General features: G+C 50.3%; 5 protein-coding genes across 5 annotated transcripts; 4 read left to right on the top strand and 1 right to left on the bottom strand.

The window, feature by feature from the left end:
- Positions 1-248: 248 nt before the first annotated feature.
- On the bottom strand, positions 249-2,288 carry TGAM01_v201405 (hypothetical protein; the record flags this gene model as incomplete). Its single annotated transcript, XM_018804766.1, has 6 exons — positions 249-539; positions 629-733; positions 807-1,471; positions 1,556-1,833; positions 1,908-1,987; positions 2,058-2,288. The coding sequence occupies 6 exons, from the start codon at positions 2,286-2,288 to the stop codon at positions 249-251; spliced, it is 1,650 nt and encodes a 549-aa protein (XP_018662034.1).
- A 3,696-nt stretch (positions 2,289-5,984) lies between these two features.
- On the top strand, positions 5,985-6,350 carry TGAM01_v201404 (integral membrane protein; the record flags this gene model as incomplete). Its single annotated transcript, XM_018804765.1, has 1 exon — positions 5,985-6,350. One exon carries the CDS (start codon positions 5,985-5,987, stop codon positions 6,348-6,350), a length of 366 nt encoding a protein of 121 aa, XP_018662033.1.
- Positions 6,351-6,790: 440 nt separating this feature from the next.
- On the top strand, positions 6,791-8,647 carry TGAM01_v201403 (A/G-specific adenine glycosylase; the record flags this gene model as incomplete). The annotated part of the gene is made up of 1 exon (XM_018804764.1): positions 6,791-8,647. The coding sequence occupies one exon, from the start codon at positions 6,791-6,793 to the stop codon at positions 8,645-8,647; it is 1,857 nt and encodes a 618-aa protein (XP_018662032.1).
- A 915-nt stretch (positions 8,648-9,562) lies between these two features.
- TGAM01_v201402 (hypothetical protein) lies at positions 9,563-10,003 on the top strand (the record flags this gene model as incomplete). The annotated part of the gene is made up of 1 exon (XM_018804763.1): positions 9,563-10,003. One exon carries the CDS (start codon positions 9,563-9,565, stop codon positions 10,001-10,003), a length of 441 nt encoding a protein of 146 aa, XP_018662031.1.
- A 2,655-nt stretch (positions 10,004-12,658) lies between these two features.
- TGAM01_v201401 (hypothetical protein) lies at positions 12,659-14,637 on the top strand (the record flags this gene model as incomplete). The annotated part of the gene is made up of 5 exons (XM_018804762.1): positions 12,659-12,998; positions 13,135-13,415; positions 13,539-13,738; positions 13,813-14,390; positions 14,465-14,637. 5 exons carry the CDS (start codon positions 12,659-12,661, stop codon positions 14,635-14,637), a joined length of 1,572 nt encoding a protein of 523 aa, XP_018662030.1.
- Positions 14,638-18,673: the final 4,036 nt, after the last annotated feature.

Genomic DNA, 18,673 nt, shown 5'->3' with positions numbered 1-18,673 from the left:
CTAAACAAGGTTCACGGCGTGTTACTTGGACAATATGATGCTTAGCTTCAACTACAAGTTTGCGTCTCAATCCGAATAAATATCATAATGGTTCAATAAGTAGCAGCCAAGTTCTCTGCATATCATTACTCGTATATTAATATCGTAAAAATAAACTGGTCCCCGTTCGCTTGGTCTAGCCAGCCTATGAAAACCAGTTCCCACCCTGACACGATGCTGTCTAAACAATACCTTTTGGCAGCATCCACTTAGACTTCTCGAACAAGCTCATCGTCATGGAGGCCTGCGAGATGACCGTCCTGCTGCCTGACCATAACCTGCTTCTTCAAGGCAGCACGCGGCGGCCACTTTGCGTTGAAGACTTCGTCCAACTCCTCCAGAGTGCGGCCACGAGTTTCAATGCCAAAGAAGTACCAGCAGACGGCGTAGATGAGATTGAGGCCGACAAAGATGAGGTAGTAGCGCCAGTCGATGGAATCCAGAGCGATAGCAGTGACATAGGTGTTGTACAAATTTGCGGTATTCGAGAAAATAACGTGCTGTGGGAGCGCTCAAAGTCAGCATTTTGAATAATTGGTGGAAATACTGCTCAGTTTGTGAAAAGAAGAGGAGAGAAGGCTCGACTTACAACTCCCATACCCTTGGCACGGGTAGCGTTGGCCAGAACTTCCGCACAGTATGTAGCGGTTAGAGGAGTATAAACGAATGAGTAGGCGCAGCCGAAAAGGAAAATCTATAGAAGTGAGTCTTGTTAGCATCCAGCGTTTCGGTCTTGTTTATGCTACGTTCAGAGGATCGTCACTTACCATAGCAACACCGGCATTCGAATACGCCGTACTGATACCCGCAGAACCATGCTCGAACTTGCTAGAGAATCCAGTAACTGCGGCGAATAGTCCAGCGAGGACAAGACTACCGATCCAGAGTTTGGTACGGCGACCAACCTTGTCATTCGTGGCAGAGCCAGCAACAGCACCAGTGCAAGAAACGATGGAGTTCGCAAAGGTAAGCAGCAGTCTGCGGTCAACAGAAATGATACCCAGAAGCTTGTACATGGAAGGCAGATAGTAAGTCAAGACCGAGTTTCCAGAAAGCTGGGCGAAGAAAGACATGAAGGCCATCTGTGTGAATCGCCATCGAGAGTTGCGGTCCTTGACCAGAAGCCAGTAGTTGAAGACACTTGAAGACTTTTGCAATTCAATCGAGGTCTCGAACTCGCGCAACTCGAGCTGGACCAGCGGGTGGTTCAAGTCGCCACCGCCGTGATACTTGGCCAGGATCTCAGCAGCCTTGTCCTGCTTTCCCCACATGGTGAGCCATCGAGGGGATTCGGGGATGAAGAGTGCGCCGAAGAAGATGACAAGCGGAGGAACGATCTGGAGGGCCATGGGAAGGCGGAAGGCGAGGGTGCTATTGTGCTTGGCCGAGGCATATGCGACTCCGGTAGCGAGGATGGAGCCGGTGTAGAAGACTGTTTAGCATCGCTTCTATGTTAGCGGTATTCAACATCTCCAACGTTTCACTGTACGCTGAGAAGAAAAGAACATCCACATACAGGTGTTGTAGTAGCCAACGACACGGGCACGCCACTGGGGAGGAGCCAACTCGAGGGCATACGTCGGAGCAGACGAAGTTCCGATAGAAACACCGAATCCAAGGACAAATCGACCGCCCAGCAGGTAGGCGTCACTCTTGGCGGCGGTTTGTACAATGGCACCGACCATGATGAAGACAGCACCAGCCATCATACCGGCGCGACGACCGAAGCGATCGCAAATCGGGCCGGTGAAGAGGGAGCCGACCATGTTACCGATGGTATAAATCATGAAGATACTGCCAAGGTAGAATACATGTAAGCCAGAAGATACCATTGGAGTGACTTTTTGGACCAGATATCAACAACTTACATGCCGGTGGATGATCCCAGCTCTGTGTGGTGGAAATAATCCTGGTACTGCGTCATGGCGTTGATAGAGCTGAAGATGGACTGTGTTTGAAGCAGTATTAGTCGTCTCGTCTCACCTTCTGGGTGCTTTATCAAGGTTGAATCCACTTACACCGTCGAAACCAGATGCCGTCGCGTTCAATCCTGCCACCATCAGGATGAGGTACAACTTGATGCTCGTCCTTGACCATGGATCCATCGGCGCCCCGGTAACGATCTCATGGAAATGTGCATTGCCCTGGACTTCGGTGATGTTTCCAATGGCAGATTTGTCAAAGGCATCGCCATTCAGCGAGCCATGGTCAACGACCGCTTCAGGCCGTGACTCGTCCTTCTCACCCATGGCTCTAGTTCGCGTTGTCGCTCCTCGACCTTGTAGGTCTTTTTTTCCTTTGCAGAGCTAATAGAGCAATGGTGCTACTGCAAGTAAAGGAGCAGAGCACAGATGTCAGCAAGAACAAGGGAGAATGGGAAGGCTGATGAAGGAAAAAGATGTACGCAAGACCGACAGCGGGTCAAGATCTCTTTATGGGTTCGCGCAGTCAAGCAAAGGGCAGCATCCAACGGTGATGGTAGCAGGCCGGACTAACAGCCCAGTCTTCCCCATGCTCCACGACGAGCCACGAGGCAAGCCGAATTCTAGACAGGGATAAGCAGCGAAGCAAGATGGAGGTTGCAATCCATCATCCACACTGGGCTCAAAAGTGCAGCAAAGGCCCTATCTCCTTGCGCGTAAAAGTCCCCAGCCCTCGGGAAAGACAAGACAAGACAATCAACCGTCTCCGCAGTTTTCCCCCATCTTTCGTCCCCCCACCGAGCGCCAGGGAGCAACAAGCACTCGAACCATCGCGCTGGGCCTAAGGCTAGCGGCGGCAAGATTCTGGATTCGTGGAGTGATGGGGTAAAACCTGCTGTCGATGAGTGCGTGCAAAGTGCCGTTTCTGGTTAGTTGTCGTAACTGGGCAGCCCGCTGGTGGGCTTGCATCGCGACGGTGAGACCTTGCCGGCTATTCACGAGACTCCTTCGTCCGAATGCGGGGGTTGACTTCACCAAGTGGCAATGAGACAAGACGGATGCATTGAATGAATCGCTTCTTCGGTGAGTTGAGGCTCAAATGTCGTTTCATCATCGAGGCGAAACCGAGCTGAGAGGTGCTCAGCCACGATCATCTCAGGTACCGGAAGCCGTTGAGAGTACATGTGCATATTCAGACCTTGCCTTGGCGCTGAGACTGGCTTATTGGCGCTATTGACCCCCACAACGCTGTTATCCACCATACGAAGAAACAGTACCCAGGATTGTGCTTTCAATATCTGCTTATAGAACTATCTAGTAATAGAAAGGCTTGCAAAAAGTGGCTGTCGCATCATAGCTTTGAGATTATAGATGCTCGTAATCAGTATGTGCATGCTCTCTCTTCCTCGGAGGGCGTATACATCTAGAATGCCGCAGCAGCAATGTACCCAATAAACGACACCAACGAGCGAGCAAAGAGGTGCGGCTCACTGCATAAACATGGACATGGATCTAGACCTTCTTGCCCGAGTCGTACACTGCTATTGGCTGGCCTTTTTCAAGTTGCTCCGGCCTCCTCATTCTGGAGATATGGACGTTTATCCGTTTACTTGCTGATCCCTGACCAGCATTGCTCACGCGCCCATCATTCGTTATCTGCGAGCATTGTTTTGTAGCTTTCCGAGATATCAATCAAGGCTATCAGCTCCCAACGCCGCCGTATGCCCTTTACCAGGCTATCATCCTGTGTCCGTATTCTCTCCAGACCAGCGCCGACGATAAAACCCCACCAACCAGACCCCCCATGCATCATCCCAACGTTGCGAGGCGCCTCTTGGCACAGCGTTCACTGTGTATTCATCGTCGGCGGTGACCAAGTAGCCCAGATCAGAACGTTCCATCACGGCACGACTTGGCCTTGAGCTCGACCCCCACGGATGCTGGTACGAGGTTTCCCCTTAGAGCTTCGAGGATGGAGGCCCCTCCTCGGGCCAACAAGGCGAGATCCGTTGTCTTTATCCGTCCTCCGTAGAGCTGTCAAACTAGAAGCTATCTTAGGAATAGATATGCCTTTTTATGGGTATGGCTCTAGCTGCCTTGGACGCTACCTTGAAGCTCCATATCTAGGGTATACATAGTGCCTGTATACCGGCGTCGCGCCCTTCACAGACAGCCCCAACTCCTATCTATGGTATGACTACTTTTGCTATCTTGAACCTGTATACAATGTAGCTTCCCCGCATGATCTCAGCTTGGTCATGCCTTGAAGTTGGCCGGTCCCCCACAGAAGAAGGATAAGATCCTAATAATAGGCTGGAAGGGTGAGTCTTCAGCAGGGCGACGATCACAAGAGAATTATCAGCTAACCTCTATTTGTCCATATATTCGTTCTCATGTCTGTCCTCTCTCCAACCTTTAAATGCACGCTATTGAAAGCTTCGGCTTGACGTAGCAGCACCAAGGCGTGTATAAGACATTTTTATGGCTTGGACCCCCAACCACGGCTTAGACTCAAGTGACCGCCGGTAGATGGAAAGACGACCTGAAATGCTATCGTGGCGTCGGGCAGGAGGTGGAAGTGTATATTTTGAACGGATGAACGGATGGCTCTCCCATCATTGTCATCGATAGTTCCTTGTTGCAACGTAAACATTGCTCAGCTGGAATTGCGATGGGGTAAAGTGGGAAGATGTCGACTTGACGTGTAACGGTCACGCAGGCCCGGCATTTTGTAGTCGATGCAACATGTAGCAACTTCTACAGCTCTCATTCACGCCCTGTGAAATTGCGGACCCTTTTTCTTTTTGTTAGTTACCGGCCTCTGATGGGATACACTTCTACAAGCATACTCCAGGAGAGAGCTGTATGGACTGTTCTTAGTGGAGTATGATGAGACTTTACTTGACAAATGTCAATGATTCGAGGACCTGTTCCAGACCATCAAAATGCTTCAGCTACGAGGGACATTCGACATGCGAGTTGGATATCTTGAAAGCATTCAAGAATATTGTCTTGAACCAAAACTGGCACGTAGAGCTTCCAATCGAATCTAGAAGCCTTTGAAGTATGAGTACGGAGTACAATATGTGTGAAGAGGCAACAAGTCTTTATTGTTTCTCCGTCTACTGCCATCCGAGACGAACCTCTCATCGGATCACCATTATGTAGTCTCCCTAGTATTGCGTCCGCTTCATCGTCCAACTTTTGAGTAGACTAAAAGCAAGAACTGCAATGCTATTTGATAGCTGCCTTAAATCTCTTAACTGATAGCTCCCATGCTCTATAAATACTCTTAGCTTTAGACATAGCGCTCACTCGGTCGCAGATGACTCAATTGGATAGCAAGTTTCTAGTAATAGCTATCTTCATATGACTATGTGCGCTCCTCCATCATTTTGCGGCTGTTTGGCTCATTAAATAAGCTATAGTTCAGAAGATATGCCCTTGCAAGTGTAGGACGCCCATACGGAGACATGCCTCGGCACAGAAGCTTCATTGCCGGCAGCCACAGGCAACAGCGTCTCTTTTTGCCAAATTACAGCGGTGCATACATGGAAAGCTAGCCAATCTGACGCCAAGAGTGAGATCAGCCCCACCGTATCGGCGTTGGAAAGGTTACAGAGACGTCCGTTTGTAGTAAGCCATCGCTCAGGCCGGTAGGCGCAGCCAACACAGCTGGGCCTTTACGTGAACTGGGCTTCACTACCACTGCATAAAAAGAGCTTCTCTGGTACATCCCAATTGAAAGCTTTGGTTACCACTGTTTATCATACCTTGATTCCGCTCTCAACCCAAGTTCGCCTGGTATTCATTCCGCAGCTAATCAAAGTACAACGCCACAACTCCAAGCAGCCAATCGCCTACGAGGCCAGGTTCCCCGAAAGCCACTTGCTGTCTAAAATCTTCTCGGCCAACCGATAATTGGGGGCCAGCACCGCTCGCTCTCCGCCCGCCTACGGAGATCGCTTCAAATAACATTCGCAACTCGGGAATCAAATACGACAAAAGTGAACAATACAGACAATGGCCCTGTTCTCTAAGCTCGCCACCGGCGCTGTAGGTGCCATCCACATCTACATCCTCACCTTGGAAATGTTCCTGTGGGACACCCCGCGCGGCCACAAGGCCTTCAAGCTGGCGCCCGATTTCGCCACAAAGACCAAAGTGCTGGCGGCCAACCAGGGCCTCTACAACGGATTTCTTGCCGCAGGGCTGTTCTGGGGACTTGCGCACCCAGTGGAAAGCTTTGGAGAGCAGATCAGGCTGTTCTTTTTGGGATGCGTAGGAGTTGCGGGCGTGTATGGCGCGGCGACGGCCAGCAAGAGGATCCTGTATGTGCAAGCAGTGCCGGCGGCGGTGTCTATTGCGGCCACGCTGCTTGGACTTTGAGAAGTTGATATGTACAAGACTATCAATGTATCATTCAATGCCTGTATATAGCTTTTACAATGCAGAAAACATCTTGGAATACGAGTCCCAAACGATACATCTTTGCAATGCGTATTGGTTAAACAAGAACGTGAAAGCACTGCAAGAGACTTCCAAGTATAATGTCTCCTATGCAGCCTGAACTCAGGGAGTATCTCCAAGTATGAATCTTTCGAGTATTCAAAATCGAAAAGAAGCCGGTAGAGATACGCAAAAACACATATATCCACCGTTTGCTTGGTGTGTTCTTTTTTTTTTTCGCTCCCTGCAGCAAATAATTGAAGTGGTCCGTGCGCGTCGCGATTGCTGTGCCAGACGCGCTTCACTCCAGCAAAAGGCGATCAATATTCACATGCACTTTAACTGTACTTGCATCAATCCATGGTAGTCTGATTCAAGCCATGCCTGCAACAAAGCGTCAGAGACCACCTGCTAGAGCAGCTTCAAAAACAAAATTAAATTCATCCGACAGCAGAAGTTCTCGATCAAAGAAGCTTCAAGATGCCGCGTCGTTAAGTGGCGATTCTGACTTTGAGATTGAAGCTGAGCTCAGCCCACCAGAGAATGCCACCAAGAGGCGAAAGACGGCTTCTGCTTCACGTTCAGTAAAACTGGATGATACTTTGCGTAAAAGACTCTTTGCTCGAGATTCCACAGAAACACCAAAAGAGCCATGCTTGCCGCCTCTTCGACAGCACTCCATCACATATCACAGACCCCTGCTCTTAGACCAAGATGTCGGGTCTCAAGGTCGTAAAGCCTTGCTTTCGTGGTTCCATTCCGTTAGCGAATCGCGATCCATGCCATGGAGGAAACCCTGGATCAATCCCAAAATGATATCAGACCCAATTGAACTCCGAACAACGCTCGAGAAACGCGCCTACGAAGTATGGATCAGCGAAATCATGCTTCAGCAGACTCGCGTGGCCACCGTCATTGACTACTGGACTCGCTGGATGGCCAAATGGCCAACGATACATGATCTTGCGGCGGCAAAATCTGAAGATGTGCTTGCTCAGTGGAGTGGGCTTGGATATTACAGCAGAGCAACGAGAATCCATGAAGCAGCAAAACTTGCAGTTGGCGATCCAGACATGAAAGGTCTTTTACCATCATCCGCAAAGGACCTTGAAGCAAAGATGCCGGGAGTCGGGGCGTACACCGCAGGCGCAATCTCATGCATCGTCTTTGGCAATCCGAGTGCCATGGTTGATGGCAACGTTTTTAGAGTGTTGAGCAGGCAACTGGGCATACATGGAAACGTGAAAGCGGACAAAGCTGTCATCGACACCATCTGGGCTGCGGCAGATGCCCTGGTCAAAGCTACATCAGAGCTGGACGGTGACGATGGCCTAATAAACACCGAGCCCAACGACAGGCCAGGACAATGGGGTCAAGCACTTATGGAGCTGGGCAGCACAATCTGCACGCCAAATCCGAACTGCTCTCAGTGTCCGATCACATCGACTTGCCGTGTTTACAAAGAAGGCGAACTTCAGGCCAAGAAGTCAAAGGAAGCTTCTCCTAGGATTCCAGATATCGAAGATGCCTGCACCTTGTGCGAACCGTTTGAGGGTGACCTTGAAGATAGTGATGATGATTCGGCACAGGATAAGAAGCGTGGCAAGGCCAAGAAGCCCGATGCAAAGCAAAGCAAGCAGGCCACGTTGACAGCTTTTGCGTTTACGAAGAAAACCATCAGCAGCTCCTCATCCCTTTCCTCTCCTGCAGCAGCGGCTTCAACAGCTTCCAAAGAGACAATGGAAGCAATCACGAGATACGCGCGCAAATTTCCTGTCAAGCCCATAAAAAAAGCTGTCCGCATAGAGGAAACGCTTGTCTGCGCCATCCGCCGCGGTGACGGCCAGTATCTCATCCAGCGGCGACCACTGAAAGGCTTGTTGGCCGGGCTATGGGAGTTTCCTAGTAAGCTGCTTGAGGCCTCAGCAAAGATAGATAAGAAGAAGCGGGAGCAGCTTTCTGTCGAATACGTGTCGGGGCTTTTACATGTCACCAAAGTCGGTAAAAAGCCAAAGGTATCATACAAGGGCGAACTGGGCAGCATAGATTGGCAATTTACGCACATCAAGCTGACAATGCACGTCCATCTTTTTACTGTGGGCGAAGATGCTATGGTAACTGAGGATGACGAGGAACAGCCCAGGCAATGGGTTGCTGATGTTGCTGGTTTTGAGTCGATGGGGACGGGGATGCGGAAATGCTGGGATATGGTGAAGGCAGAGGCTGAAGAGTTGTAATAATGTGCTGGAGCTATATAATAAGGGAAAACGATTTTCAAGCATTATAGCCGTTTACAGAACAAGAGATGGTAGCTAGACGGACATTGGCGTTTGATAGACAGGTACATGCTCGCCTAGATGCACACGATTGTAGAATCAAGCTGTTGGAATACAGTAAGTAATTTTAGATGCAGGTATATGTTGTGCCAAGTAATACAGATGGGTACATGGCATCTATGCAGCATCTAGACGCACTCTTTAGTCGACTCTGATATTCTTCATCACTTTCAGACACTATGCAAGGAACAGCGATCGCAAAGCAGATCTCCCGCAGAATTGCAAGGTATGGATAGGACTAGTCTGTGGAGGGTTGCAATATTGGAACGCAGACATGTCACCATGCCTGATTACCACGTGCATCAAGATGAAAAAGAAACTTGATTAACAGAATCCAGTTGATTATATCAACTTAGATCTACACCTGCTAGACAATGCCTCAAGTACAGTTCCCTTCTGCTGCTCACTGCTCCTTTTTCAAAAAGTCCAGGGTAGGCTGGCTGCGCGTAATGCGTCCAGGGACTAGGTAATTAATCGATTAGCTGGCGAAAGGGGTCGGTGGAGGCTCAGGCCGACGATTCGTACATAGTCCGGCCTTGTTCCCCGCCCGCCTTTTGCTCTCCCAACCCTTTGATATACGCCCGTCGAGTCTGCAAGGTACGAGAAACGTTACGCAGGGAGAGCAAGAGAAGCGCAGAATTCAGAAAGGCGCGTCTCAGATCAATGCTAACTCGCCGTCTCCGGCAGATCCCGCACGTGCCGACCGGATCCCGGAATCCCATCTTGCGCTCCTGAATCGGCGGCCCGCCACGAAGACGCTCTACGAACAACACTCTATATCGCTTCTACAGCGCCAAATAACAAAAGAGAGCGAAAATGTCTGGACTCGACGCCCCCGATATCGTGGCTGCCTACGACGATGTGCGCAACGACAAGCTCGAGACCAATTGGATGCTCCTCTCCTACGCGGGAGCCGTGGGCAACAAGCTGGCACTGGCCGGGGCTGGAACCGGCGGTCTGAGCGAGCTGGTTTCGTCTCTGAGCGACGACGGGGTGCAGTACGGCTACGTGCGGATCGAATATGCCAACGACAAGGAGAGCACGCGAGTCAAGTTTGTGCTGGTCATCTGGATCGGCAAGAACACAAAGGTGATGCGAAAAGCGCGCGTTAGTGTCGAGAGCAGTGAGGTCAAGAAGGCGCTTGCGCATCACCACTTGGCCGTTACGGCGGAGGAGGAGTCAGAGCTCAAGGAGGACGACCTTGTGAAGCAGCTGAGAAAGTCTGGAGGCGCGGATTACAATGGTGGACGAGGTTAATTTTGGTTATTACCATTAACTGCGAAGAGGAGCTTAATTTGGAGAAGGGGTGAAGAGGAAGAGACGAAGCAGAGAAGGAGATGGGACACCAGGATAGATGGATAGATGGATGGACGTGGAAGAGGGGAGGGAGCTCAAAAAAGCTGGATATCAATATAGACTATATATATACGCAATTTGTACTTAGCGGATTTGCATGATGACACCGACGATGATCAACGATGATGATGATGTATCTAATGATAGAAACATCTCGCGCAAAAACGAGAAGGGAAAAAGGAGCAACAGGGAAAGGGATGAACGATACTGGGTACCTATGCTGTAACAAGAGAAAGGCAGGCACGCGAGCAGATTGGCTACAAAATTCGGAACAAGACAGATGGGCCGAGATTATCGCCAGACCACGGTGGATCGCGGCTTGCCACGGACAATGAGACAGTGAACGGCTATATGCAAGGATAGGATGAGACCACGAGGCTAGGCTAAGATAGAGCTGTTCTGAGGAAATACTACTAGCAACATTGAACGATGCCGTGTATACTTGTAACGAGGATAAGAGGATGAACAGACATGTCAAGTCTGCTTAAATACACGCGATAACGGGTAGCATCGTTTTCACGCAAGTCAAGGTATTACTTTGTTTATACTAATTTGAAGGCAACTCCAAGAGTGCGTGCCTTCTTGGTACTTGAAGTATAAATACTCTTACTGAGACACAGACACAGCTGTAGATACCATTAGCTGAGCGCATTAGCTGGCCGCGTCCGCAATCTATTGGCAGACAACGGGCTCTAATTTGCGGCGCCCATCGCCCAGACTCCATCAACTCGCTCCTCCAGGGATCAACTTTGTTGGATTCGACGGGCAGGCCTCGCGCTTGGAGCCTAGTGCGTGGAGAGGCCCTCGTGCAGTCTTTCCTCAACAGCCCACCGAGAACGGTTTATTGGGGCTTAGCGGCGACTGTTGAAGTCTGGCGGATTTGCATGTGCTTGCGGGTCTTTTTTCCACGGCCTTTTTATTACGCGTAGGGATCCTGTCTGTTTTTGCCTCTGCGTTGTTGCTTTTGCTTCGTATTCATGTACATGCAATGCAATGTACCTCGTGAGACCATTGGTAGGCACATACCGTGATTGTTTTTGTTTACATGCCTTGCCAACCCGGTTGGGTTCGAGCATCAGCAAAGAGCACTGACTGCACTAATACGAAGCATATCTCCCAAGCATCTCACAAATCTTATCTGGCATCTCATCTGTAGCCCGCTGTCACCTGTAAGCATCCTAAAACAAAATTCAGATCTACATCACACACACGTCTTACGCTGCACCCTGAATTTAAAGCCTTAAAGCCTTCTAGAAACACTAAAACAAATGGAAACAGCCGTCCACGCCACCATCCGCAGAGGCTTTCGTCGGCCAAGACCGCCTCTTGCGGCCAAAACAGACGTCTGACGTAGTTTTGGCAAGGTTGGACAGTCGTCTAATCCCACTAACGAAGCCACCTGGGGCCACCGCCGAGCCCAAGACAGCCACTCAAAGCGTAGCAAAGCCATCCCAGGGCCAGTTTTCATCGCCTCCCCCTTGTCCGGTCCAGTCTAGCCCCGAGCCTCGCTGCCTCGCTAGCCTGGGGAACTGCCCCAGTTGCGGCACCATATCGTCCAAAAAGCCCATGATCCCTTGGAGATGTTGATGGGAAAAACTCGAGCTAGCGACCAAACCGCCATGGGGGGAATACCTCGCTTGTAGTCGATGGATACCGTACATGTACAAGTAAGTATTCATCTACGATTCAAGCAGTTTTGGCATCAACTCCAGGTTTCTCACGCCGTTTAGCTCCAAGGCACAAGCCTCTATTTAGCCTCATGAATGACTCTCCTGCTCGTCCATATTAAGCCGCATCTGATTGGAACATGGACATGGCTTGTTTTTCCCTCCTGTTTAGCGCAAACTTCTCGGAGCGTCGATCCACGCCGAGTTCCTGTTACTGAAACTGGCCGGAGCCCGCCCCGCCGGTGCCAAATAAGAGAGACGGGAGAGGAAAAAAGAGGAGAGAGACATGCTTTTTTGGTACTTTGTGATTTCCTCGACTCGGCGGTTTTCCTCTCTCTCTCTCTCTCTCTTCTCGTCCTCCTACTTGTACTTGAATTAACCTTCTTTTCTTTTTTCTACTTTCCAACCCTCATTACTTTTTGGAATTAGAGACAGTCTCAGCTTTCCCCCCACAGAAAAAAACAGAGGAAAAGAAACACCAAATTTCTTTTTCTCTTCCTTATTCGACAAGTCCCCCGTCGCCCTCGTCTCCTACTAGACAAGGCTCCAAGACCCCCAAACACGCGACAGATATCGCATGCGGCCTAGTCGCACATGGACTTCAGCTCGTCTATCACCGCATCCCGGTTCCCTTGACCCTGCTTACCTGCATGAGCTCGGCGCTACAGCCTCTCAACACAATCGACTGTTGGATCTCGTAGCCTGTCGCAAAGTCTAGACCACACGTGCCTTCTCTCACTGCTGCTGCTGCTGCTGCTCGTTTAATTCCCCCACTCGCTCTATTTTCCGAGGCTCTTTAAATCTTCTCTCCTCGCCGTGTGCCTCTAGCGACGTTCCTTTTCTTCGCACCTCCTCTTCTCGTCGTGATACCCTCGGTTTTCCTCTCGCCATGTCGTCCTCCTCGTCCAAGGTCGGCGCAAGCCCGCCTGCCGTGGACTCGAAGCGGCTGGAGAGCAACCAGCTGTCCAGCGTCGAAGACACCGCCGACCACCTCCTCGAGACGCTCGGCTACACGCCCGAGCTGTCGCGCAATCGATCGACGGCCCAGGTCGCCTTCATGTCCTTTGTCCTCGCCTCGATCCCGTACGGTCTGGCCACGACGTTATACTACCCGCTGCTGGGAGGAGGTCCTGTTGACATTATCTGGGGATGGGTCCTGGTCTCTCTCATCATCATCTGCGTCGCTGCCTCGCTGGGTGAAATCACGAGTGTCTATCCTACTGCCGGAGGTATATCTCGCCAATTCCAGTCGCTTCTTCGTTCTTCGCTTCTGGAGTTTGCGACACGCTTTGCGCATTTGTCGCGAGCTCTCCAGCAACCGCAAACTATCATAAACACAGTGCTAATCTTTGTCGCTTTCTCCAGGTGTCTACTATCAAGCCTTTATGCTGGCCTCTCCCAAGTGGAGGCGCATTGCAAGCTGGATCACCGGTTGGCTCTTCATCGTTGGCAATATCACAATCACCCTGGCCGTCAACTTTGGCAGCACCTTGTTCTTCGTTTCGTGCATTAATGTGTTCGAGAAGGAGCCTGGTGTTGGCATCTTTGCCGGTGAAACATGGCAGATTTTCCTCATCTTCTTGGCTCTGACCTTTTTCTGCAATGCCGTGTCTGCCTTTGGCAATAAGTGGCTCCCTTGGCTAGACGTACGTCCTTGTATCCTGTATTTCCCTTTTATAGTTGGCTCCAAGACTGGCGATTTCGTCTTGCCCTTGATCCATCTCTTCCTAAGAATCTAGGAGAGGACGAATTGCTGACTTTGCTGATAGACTGCTGCTGTTTTCTGGACATTCGCCGGTGTCATTGCCCTCATGGTCACCATTCTGGTCCTTGCCAAGGAGGGTCGAAACGATGCCAAATGGGTGTTTGGCCACTTTGAGTCCTTCTCCGGCTGGCCTAGCGGATGGTCTTTCTGCGTTGGCCTGCTTCACGCTGCCTATGCCACCTCTTCAACCGGAATGATTATTTCGTAAGTAGCTTGCTGTTTGCCTGATTACTTGATATCACCCCTTTTCGTCAGTGATACTAACAAGCCGACGCCAGTATGTGCGAAGAAGTCAGAGACCCTGCCACCCAGGTCCCCAAGGCCATGGTTGCCACCATCGTCATCAACACCATTGCCGGCCTCCTGTTCCTCGTCCCTCTTGTCTTCGTCATTGACGACCTGCAGGCCCTCGCCGAGCTTGTTAGCGCCCAGCCCGTGCCTCCCATCATCAAGTCCGCCGTCGGCTCTTCTGGCGGTGCCATTGGCCTCCTCATCCCCATCATGGTCCTCGCCGTCATGTGCGGTATTGGCTGCACCACCGCCGCGTCTCGTTGCACTTGGGCTTTTGCTCGTGATGGTGCCATCCCAGGCTCCAAGTGGTGGGTCAAGGTCAACAAGACTCTGGACGTGCCTCTCAACGCCATGATGCTCAGCATGGTGGTACAAATCATCCTCGGAGTCATCTACTTTGGCTCTTCCGCCGCCTTCAACGCCTTCTCCGGCGTCGGCGTCATTTGCCTGACGGCCGCATATGGAACTCCCGTTGCCATCAGTCTGCTGAGCGGAAGGAAGCAAGTCCGCAGGGGCAAGTTCTATCTCGGCCACCTTGGTACTTTCTGCAACGTTATCACAGTTGGTAAGCATTATTCTTTGTCGATTCCGTAATTGCTAGTATTGCTAAGTAGTTGACTAACTTGATACGTTTCACAGCCTGGTCCCTGCTTGCCATGCCGCTGTTTTGCATGCCGACTGTCATCCCCGTCACAGCCGAGACAGTCAACTATGCTCCCGTTGTGTTCGTTGCCGCGATGCTCGTCTCCGGTATCTGGTACTGGGCCTGGGGCCACAAGAACTATGCCGGCCCGCCTGTGCACGAGGATTAAGCGAGTTTTGACCCTTTTAATTTTTTGAATATATATATTTCTCGTCAAGGACAAAAACAGGATTTTGGATACCCAAGGAGTGGCGTTTGGTGGCTGGTGTTTTTGAGATGAATGATGGCGGGAAACAAAATTTACATAGTTGGCTGAATAAATTATGAATTTTGAAAAGTCGAGTTGTTGTTGCTTGCTCTTGCTCCTTCGTCTTGGCATAGAATTGACTCAACAACAGACGCCCAGTTGGCTTGAAAGAGTCGAGCTCATTGTCATATGCCGCTGTCATCAACAAGTTTACCAAAGGAGCAACACTTGCGAAGACTGAGCTCAAGGTAAGAATCGGTATCCCTTTCTTTCTGAGACTTGAACTGCGCGCTGACTACAAACTAGGCAGGCTCATAAAACTGCTCCTCGTGCTCCCTGCAGAAAGAAAGAAGCAAAGAACGTGAGACGGCTCACCGTCTATTCACTCGCCTGACTCAAAAAAATTCAAAACATGGCCCCCACGCAGAAAAAGGAGGCAAACAAAGTTTTCACTCATGTGCCACGCGACAGACCCGATATGCCTCCCTTGCGTATCTAGATATACTCTACATATGACCCTCGCATGCATAGCCGCGGATTATTATTTTTTATACAAACGTCATAGATCTGTCAATGCAGCGGCATAGATTCCATGATCACAACTCAAGATACGAGGAGAATAAAACCAAAAGGCAATGTGAGTTCTGAGTTATTACGTCTCCGATATGCACGTTGCAACTCTATCATCCACCGCAACGGGTCACGCCTCTAACTCAGATTGTCACTCACTGCATCGAAATCGAGAAAAGGCAAAGACCAGAAAAGGCATTCTCAAAAACCCCATACAGGACCCTGTCCAAAAGTTAAAAAAAAAGGGAAGAGCACGCTGAAGTTAAAGTTTTCAAAGTATCCCTGCCTTTTGCGTCTCCTCCCATCTCGTGATGGAAATCTCTTCTCGCTAAACCGACTTCTGCCCACGAACTGCAGTTCCCCCATATTCTTTTCCCACGTTTAACGGAAAGCTAGCCATACCTCACAAAGACGAGAGAAAGACTTGTCACTTTGACGCAGCTGACTTATACTTGCATGCCTACCAGTACATTTGCATTGCATCTACATTGCTAGCGGGATAAGCAGCCTCTCTGCAGCTTGTCTCTTCCTCTCCCTTTGACTTTTCTTCCGCTGTCATTCTGTCGGTGAGGGATGAAATCCTGGGGATGGCAGTTGACGGGAACGGGCCTCTTCAGCCGTCACTCTTCCCTCAGCCAGCTAGACTGCTCCTACTAAGGAGAGACTATGTGCTTATCTCGCATGGCTAGGCCAGCTGATGTGATAGTTCACCACCATGCCTACCGCATCTGCATACATGGCATACCCCAGAAAACGCGAGCCGAGCCAACACGTATCAATCGAATGGCTGTTCAGCCAGCTGCACCTCCAACGTCACGCGTATCCTTCCCGCAGCTCGTAAAAAAAAGCCGCCAGTGCCGCACCCCGGATTTCATGTATATGCATCCAGCATCATGGTTGTTTGAGAAGAGGAGCATCATCCACGCACTTGGAAATGCAAGGAGAGAGTATAATCCTAGCCACCGTCTAGTACTACAAGTACTGCTACAAATGTCCTCGCAATACTTCTGCTATATTACTACCACTAGCACTAATAGAATTGGGAGGGCAACAATGCGTATACGCGGGATCACTAGCTTACGAGGCCAAACACCATCGATTGGTAGAACCGTCTTTTAGCCAAAAAAGATGGTGATGTTACTCCAATGCAAGCCACTACAGGGTAAGGATCAGTGTGTGAGAGAAAGAGTCTCAGAGGACTAGCGGTCAAGGACTACTACCTACAACAAGAAACGGGAACTTGGACCTTTGCCGTTTGGCCTATGGCTGGAAGAGCTCACCGATCTGCTTGTTGAATTCGATTTAGCGCCAGTCTTGTCCTCCCCATGTAATCCGTCCAAGGTTTCGGGTCTGTTGCCCTTCTCCCCCCCCCTCCAGTCCACAACAGGCAAAAAAGCCCAATACTGTACGGAGTACGCCGTAGCTACAACCTTCTATATCAGACTTTTTGTCATGTTCCTCATGCCTCCCCTTGTTTGCGTCCCAGCTCATCGGTCAGTCCATGTTTATGCTGTGCGTTGACCGATATCCCAGGGCTCCTTATCACGACCTGCCGCACTCAGCTAGGGTCATGACGTCTTATATCTGTCATGAGAAAGTTATCGTCAGCAGAAAGAGGAGCCCCCTTGCTCCGAAAAAGAGCTCCGTAAGCCAGACCCCCATTAAAAAAAAAAGAACGGCTGGTAGTAATTAAAAACGGGAGAGAGAAATGAGCATAACAAAAGTAAAAAGCGAAGTCCGAGATCCCCATCCATAAGACTACCACATCCTGCCAGCAATACCAAGTAGTATCGGCCATCTTGTCTAAACGCTGCCCGACGAACAGCTGGCTGTCCATCTTTGGCCCACCCCTCTTTTTCTTCATCTTCTGTATATGTCGCTTTTGCGCTGAGGCCAAGCATCCCCCCATGTCCCAGACGCCCGTTTGTGTTAATATAGCATCAATCAATCAATCAGAAATGATCATTCATCCGTCACCGGCAGCGAGTGGGGCCGAGTGCGTGTACATTGAGCACCACTCCGTCTCGTGCTGTTAGCATCCCATGCCTTTTGGACTTAGTTCAGCAACGGCAAGCCTGCTCCGTTGGGAGAAGCGTATTGCTATAATAACGACGAAGCGCTAGATATGTACGGTAGGCGCTTCGTGTGCGCTTCAATCTCATGAAGCAGCCCAATATGGCGTAGTTACCGTGGTATTCGTGCAACCGTCCGCATCGGTGTGGCGTTCGTGGCTCGCCAGACAATCTGGAGGCGCGCATTGCAGCTCTCGCTGCAGCCCTTTTTCGCTTCCCATGAGCCCAAGCTGCATGCCGATGGTCAATAGCTTCGGCCTTCAATTTATTTAGAATTCAACGCTGGACTGCGGGGAAACGGCCTCGAAGCTTCCAGCTGATTACATCTTAGGGTTGTAACGTAATTTCACTGCTACTGCTACTGCTAGCAGCTGTATGTACGAGCATCAGAAGCGAAGCGAAGCAATTGAGGGGGGTGCAATTGAGCATGACATGGCACGGATGAAGCTTACAGCAGCCGTTAGCTCCATCTCCATTTCTTCCTCGCCGTTATTCCGGAGAAGCATGTACAAGTACTTCTCATCAGTAAAACTGCCTATTCCGTAGTCTCCATACGAGCAGCAGCAGCGGCAGCAGTTAGCATGCGCTGGGATTTAAATCATCGGCCCCCAGCCGACAGACGGCGCCAATGGCAGTCGGTGTGACAGCCGGGGTGACCAAAAACTCAAAGGGGGGGTGTAATACCAGCTTGGGAGAAGAATCCCGGCAAAAGATGTAGATTATAGAGAGCTTAGGTCGGGCTGCATACGAAGTCCAAAAAAAAAAAAAAAGGTAATCATCGCGGCAAGGCGGAGCTGTGCTGGAGAGCTAGTTACCCTATTTGGCGAGTCCCATTGAGACTCCTGGATATGTTGATATGGCTATCCTAGTAAGGTAGTCGTAGTGTGTGTTAGTTGAATTTTGGCACCCAAGAGAGCCACTCTGGGAGAGAAAAATCACTCTGCGATCGTCGCGAACCCACTGCTCCGACAGGGTACGTATTTCTCGATCCTCATAGTGATCCATGATCAGGGCTGGATTTGGCATGCACCTCATCGCGATCTAGAGGGGCGAAAAAAAGGATCCGTGTTTCGCATACCCAGGCTCCCCAACGTAATTTCAAACGGATCTCCTTAAGATTACATGCTGGTAAAGATGAGGTCAACTGACGGATAAACATAGAGAAGTGGAATGGAAAAAAAGAGTTGAGACAAAAAAAAATCTTCCTGCTGCTAGTAGGCATTACGACTCCTGCGCTTCGTACTCAAGGCTGGTGGAGCGAGAAAGAGGCAAACGATGTCACAATGCATGAGTAACGGCGGCATGAGTAGCAGTCA

The sequence above is a fragment of the Trichoderma gamsii genome (genome assembly GCF_001481775.2).
Source record: "Trichoderma gamsii strain T6085 chromosome Unknown Scaffold_3.2, whole genome shotgun sequence".
NCBI lineage: Eukaryota > Fungi > Ascomycota > Sordariomycetes > Hypocreales > Hypocreaceae > Trichoderma > Trichoderma gamsii.
Note: the sequence above shows the minus strand (reverse complement) of the source record. Positions and strands in the feature narration are given on the sequence as shown.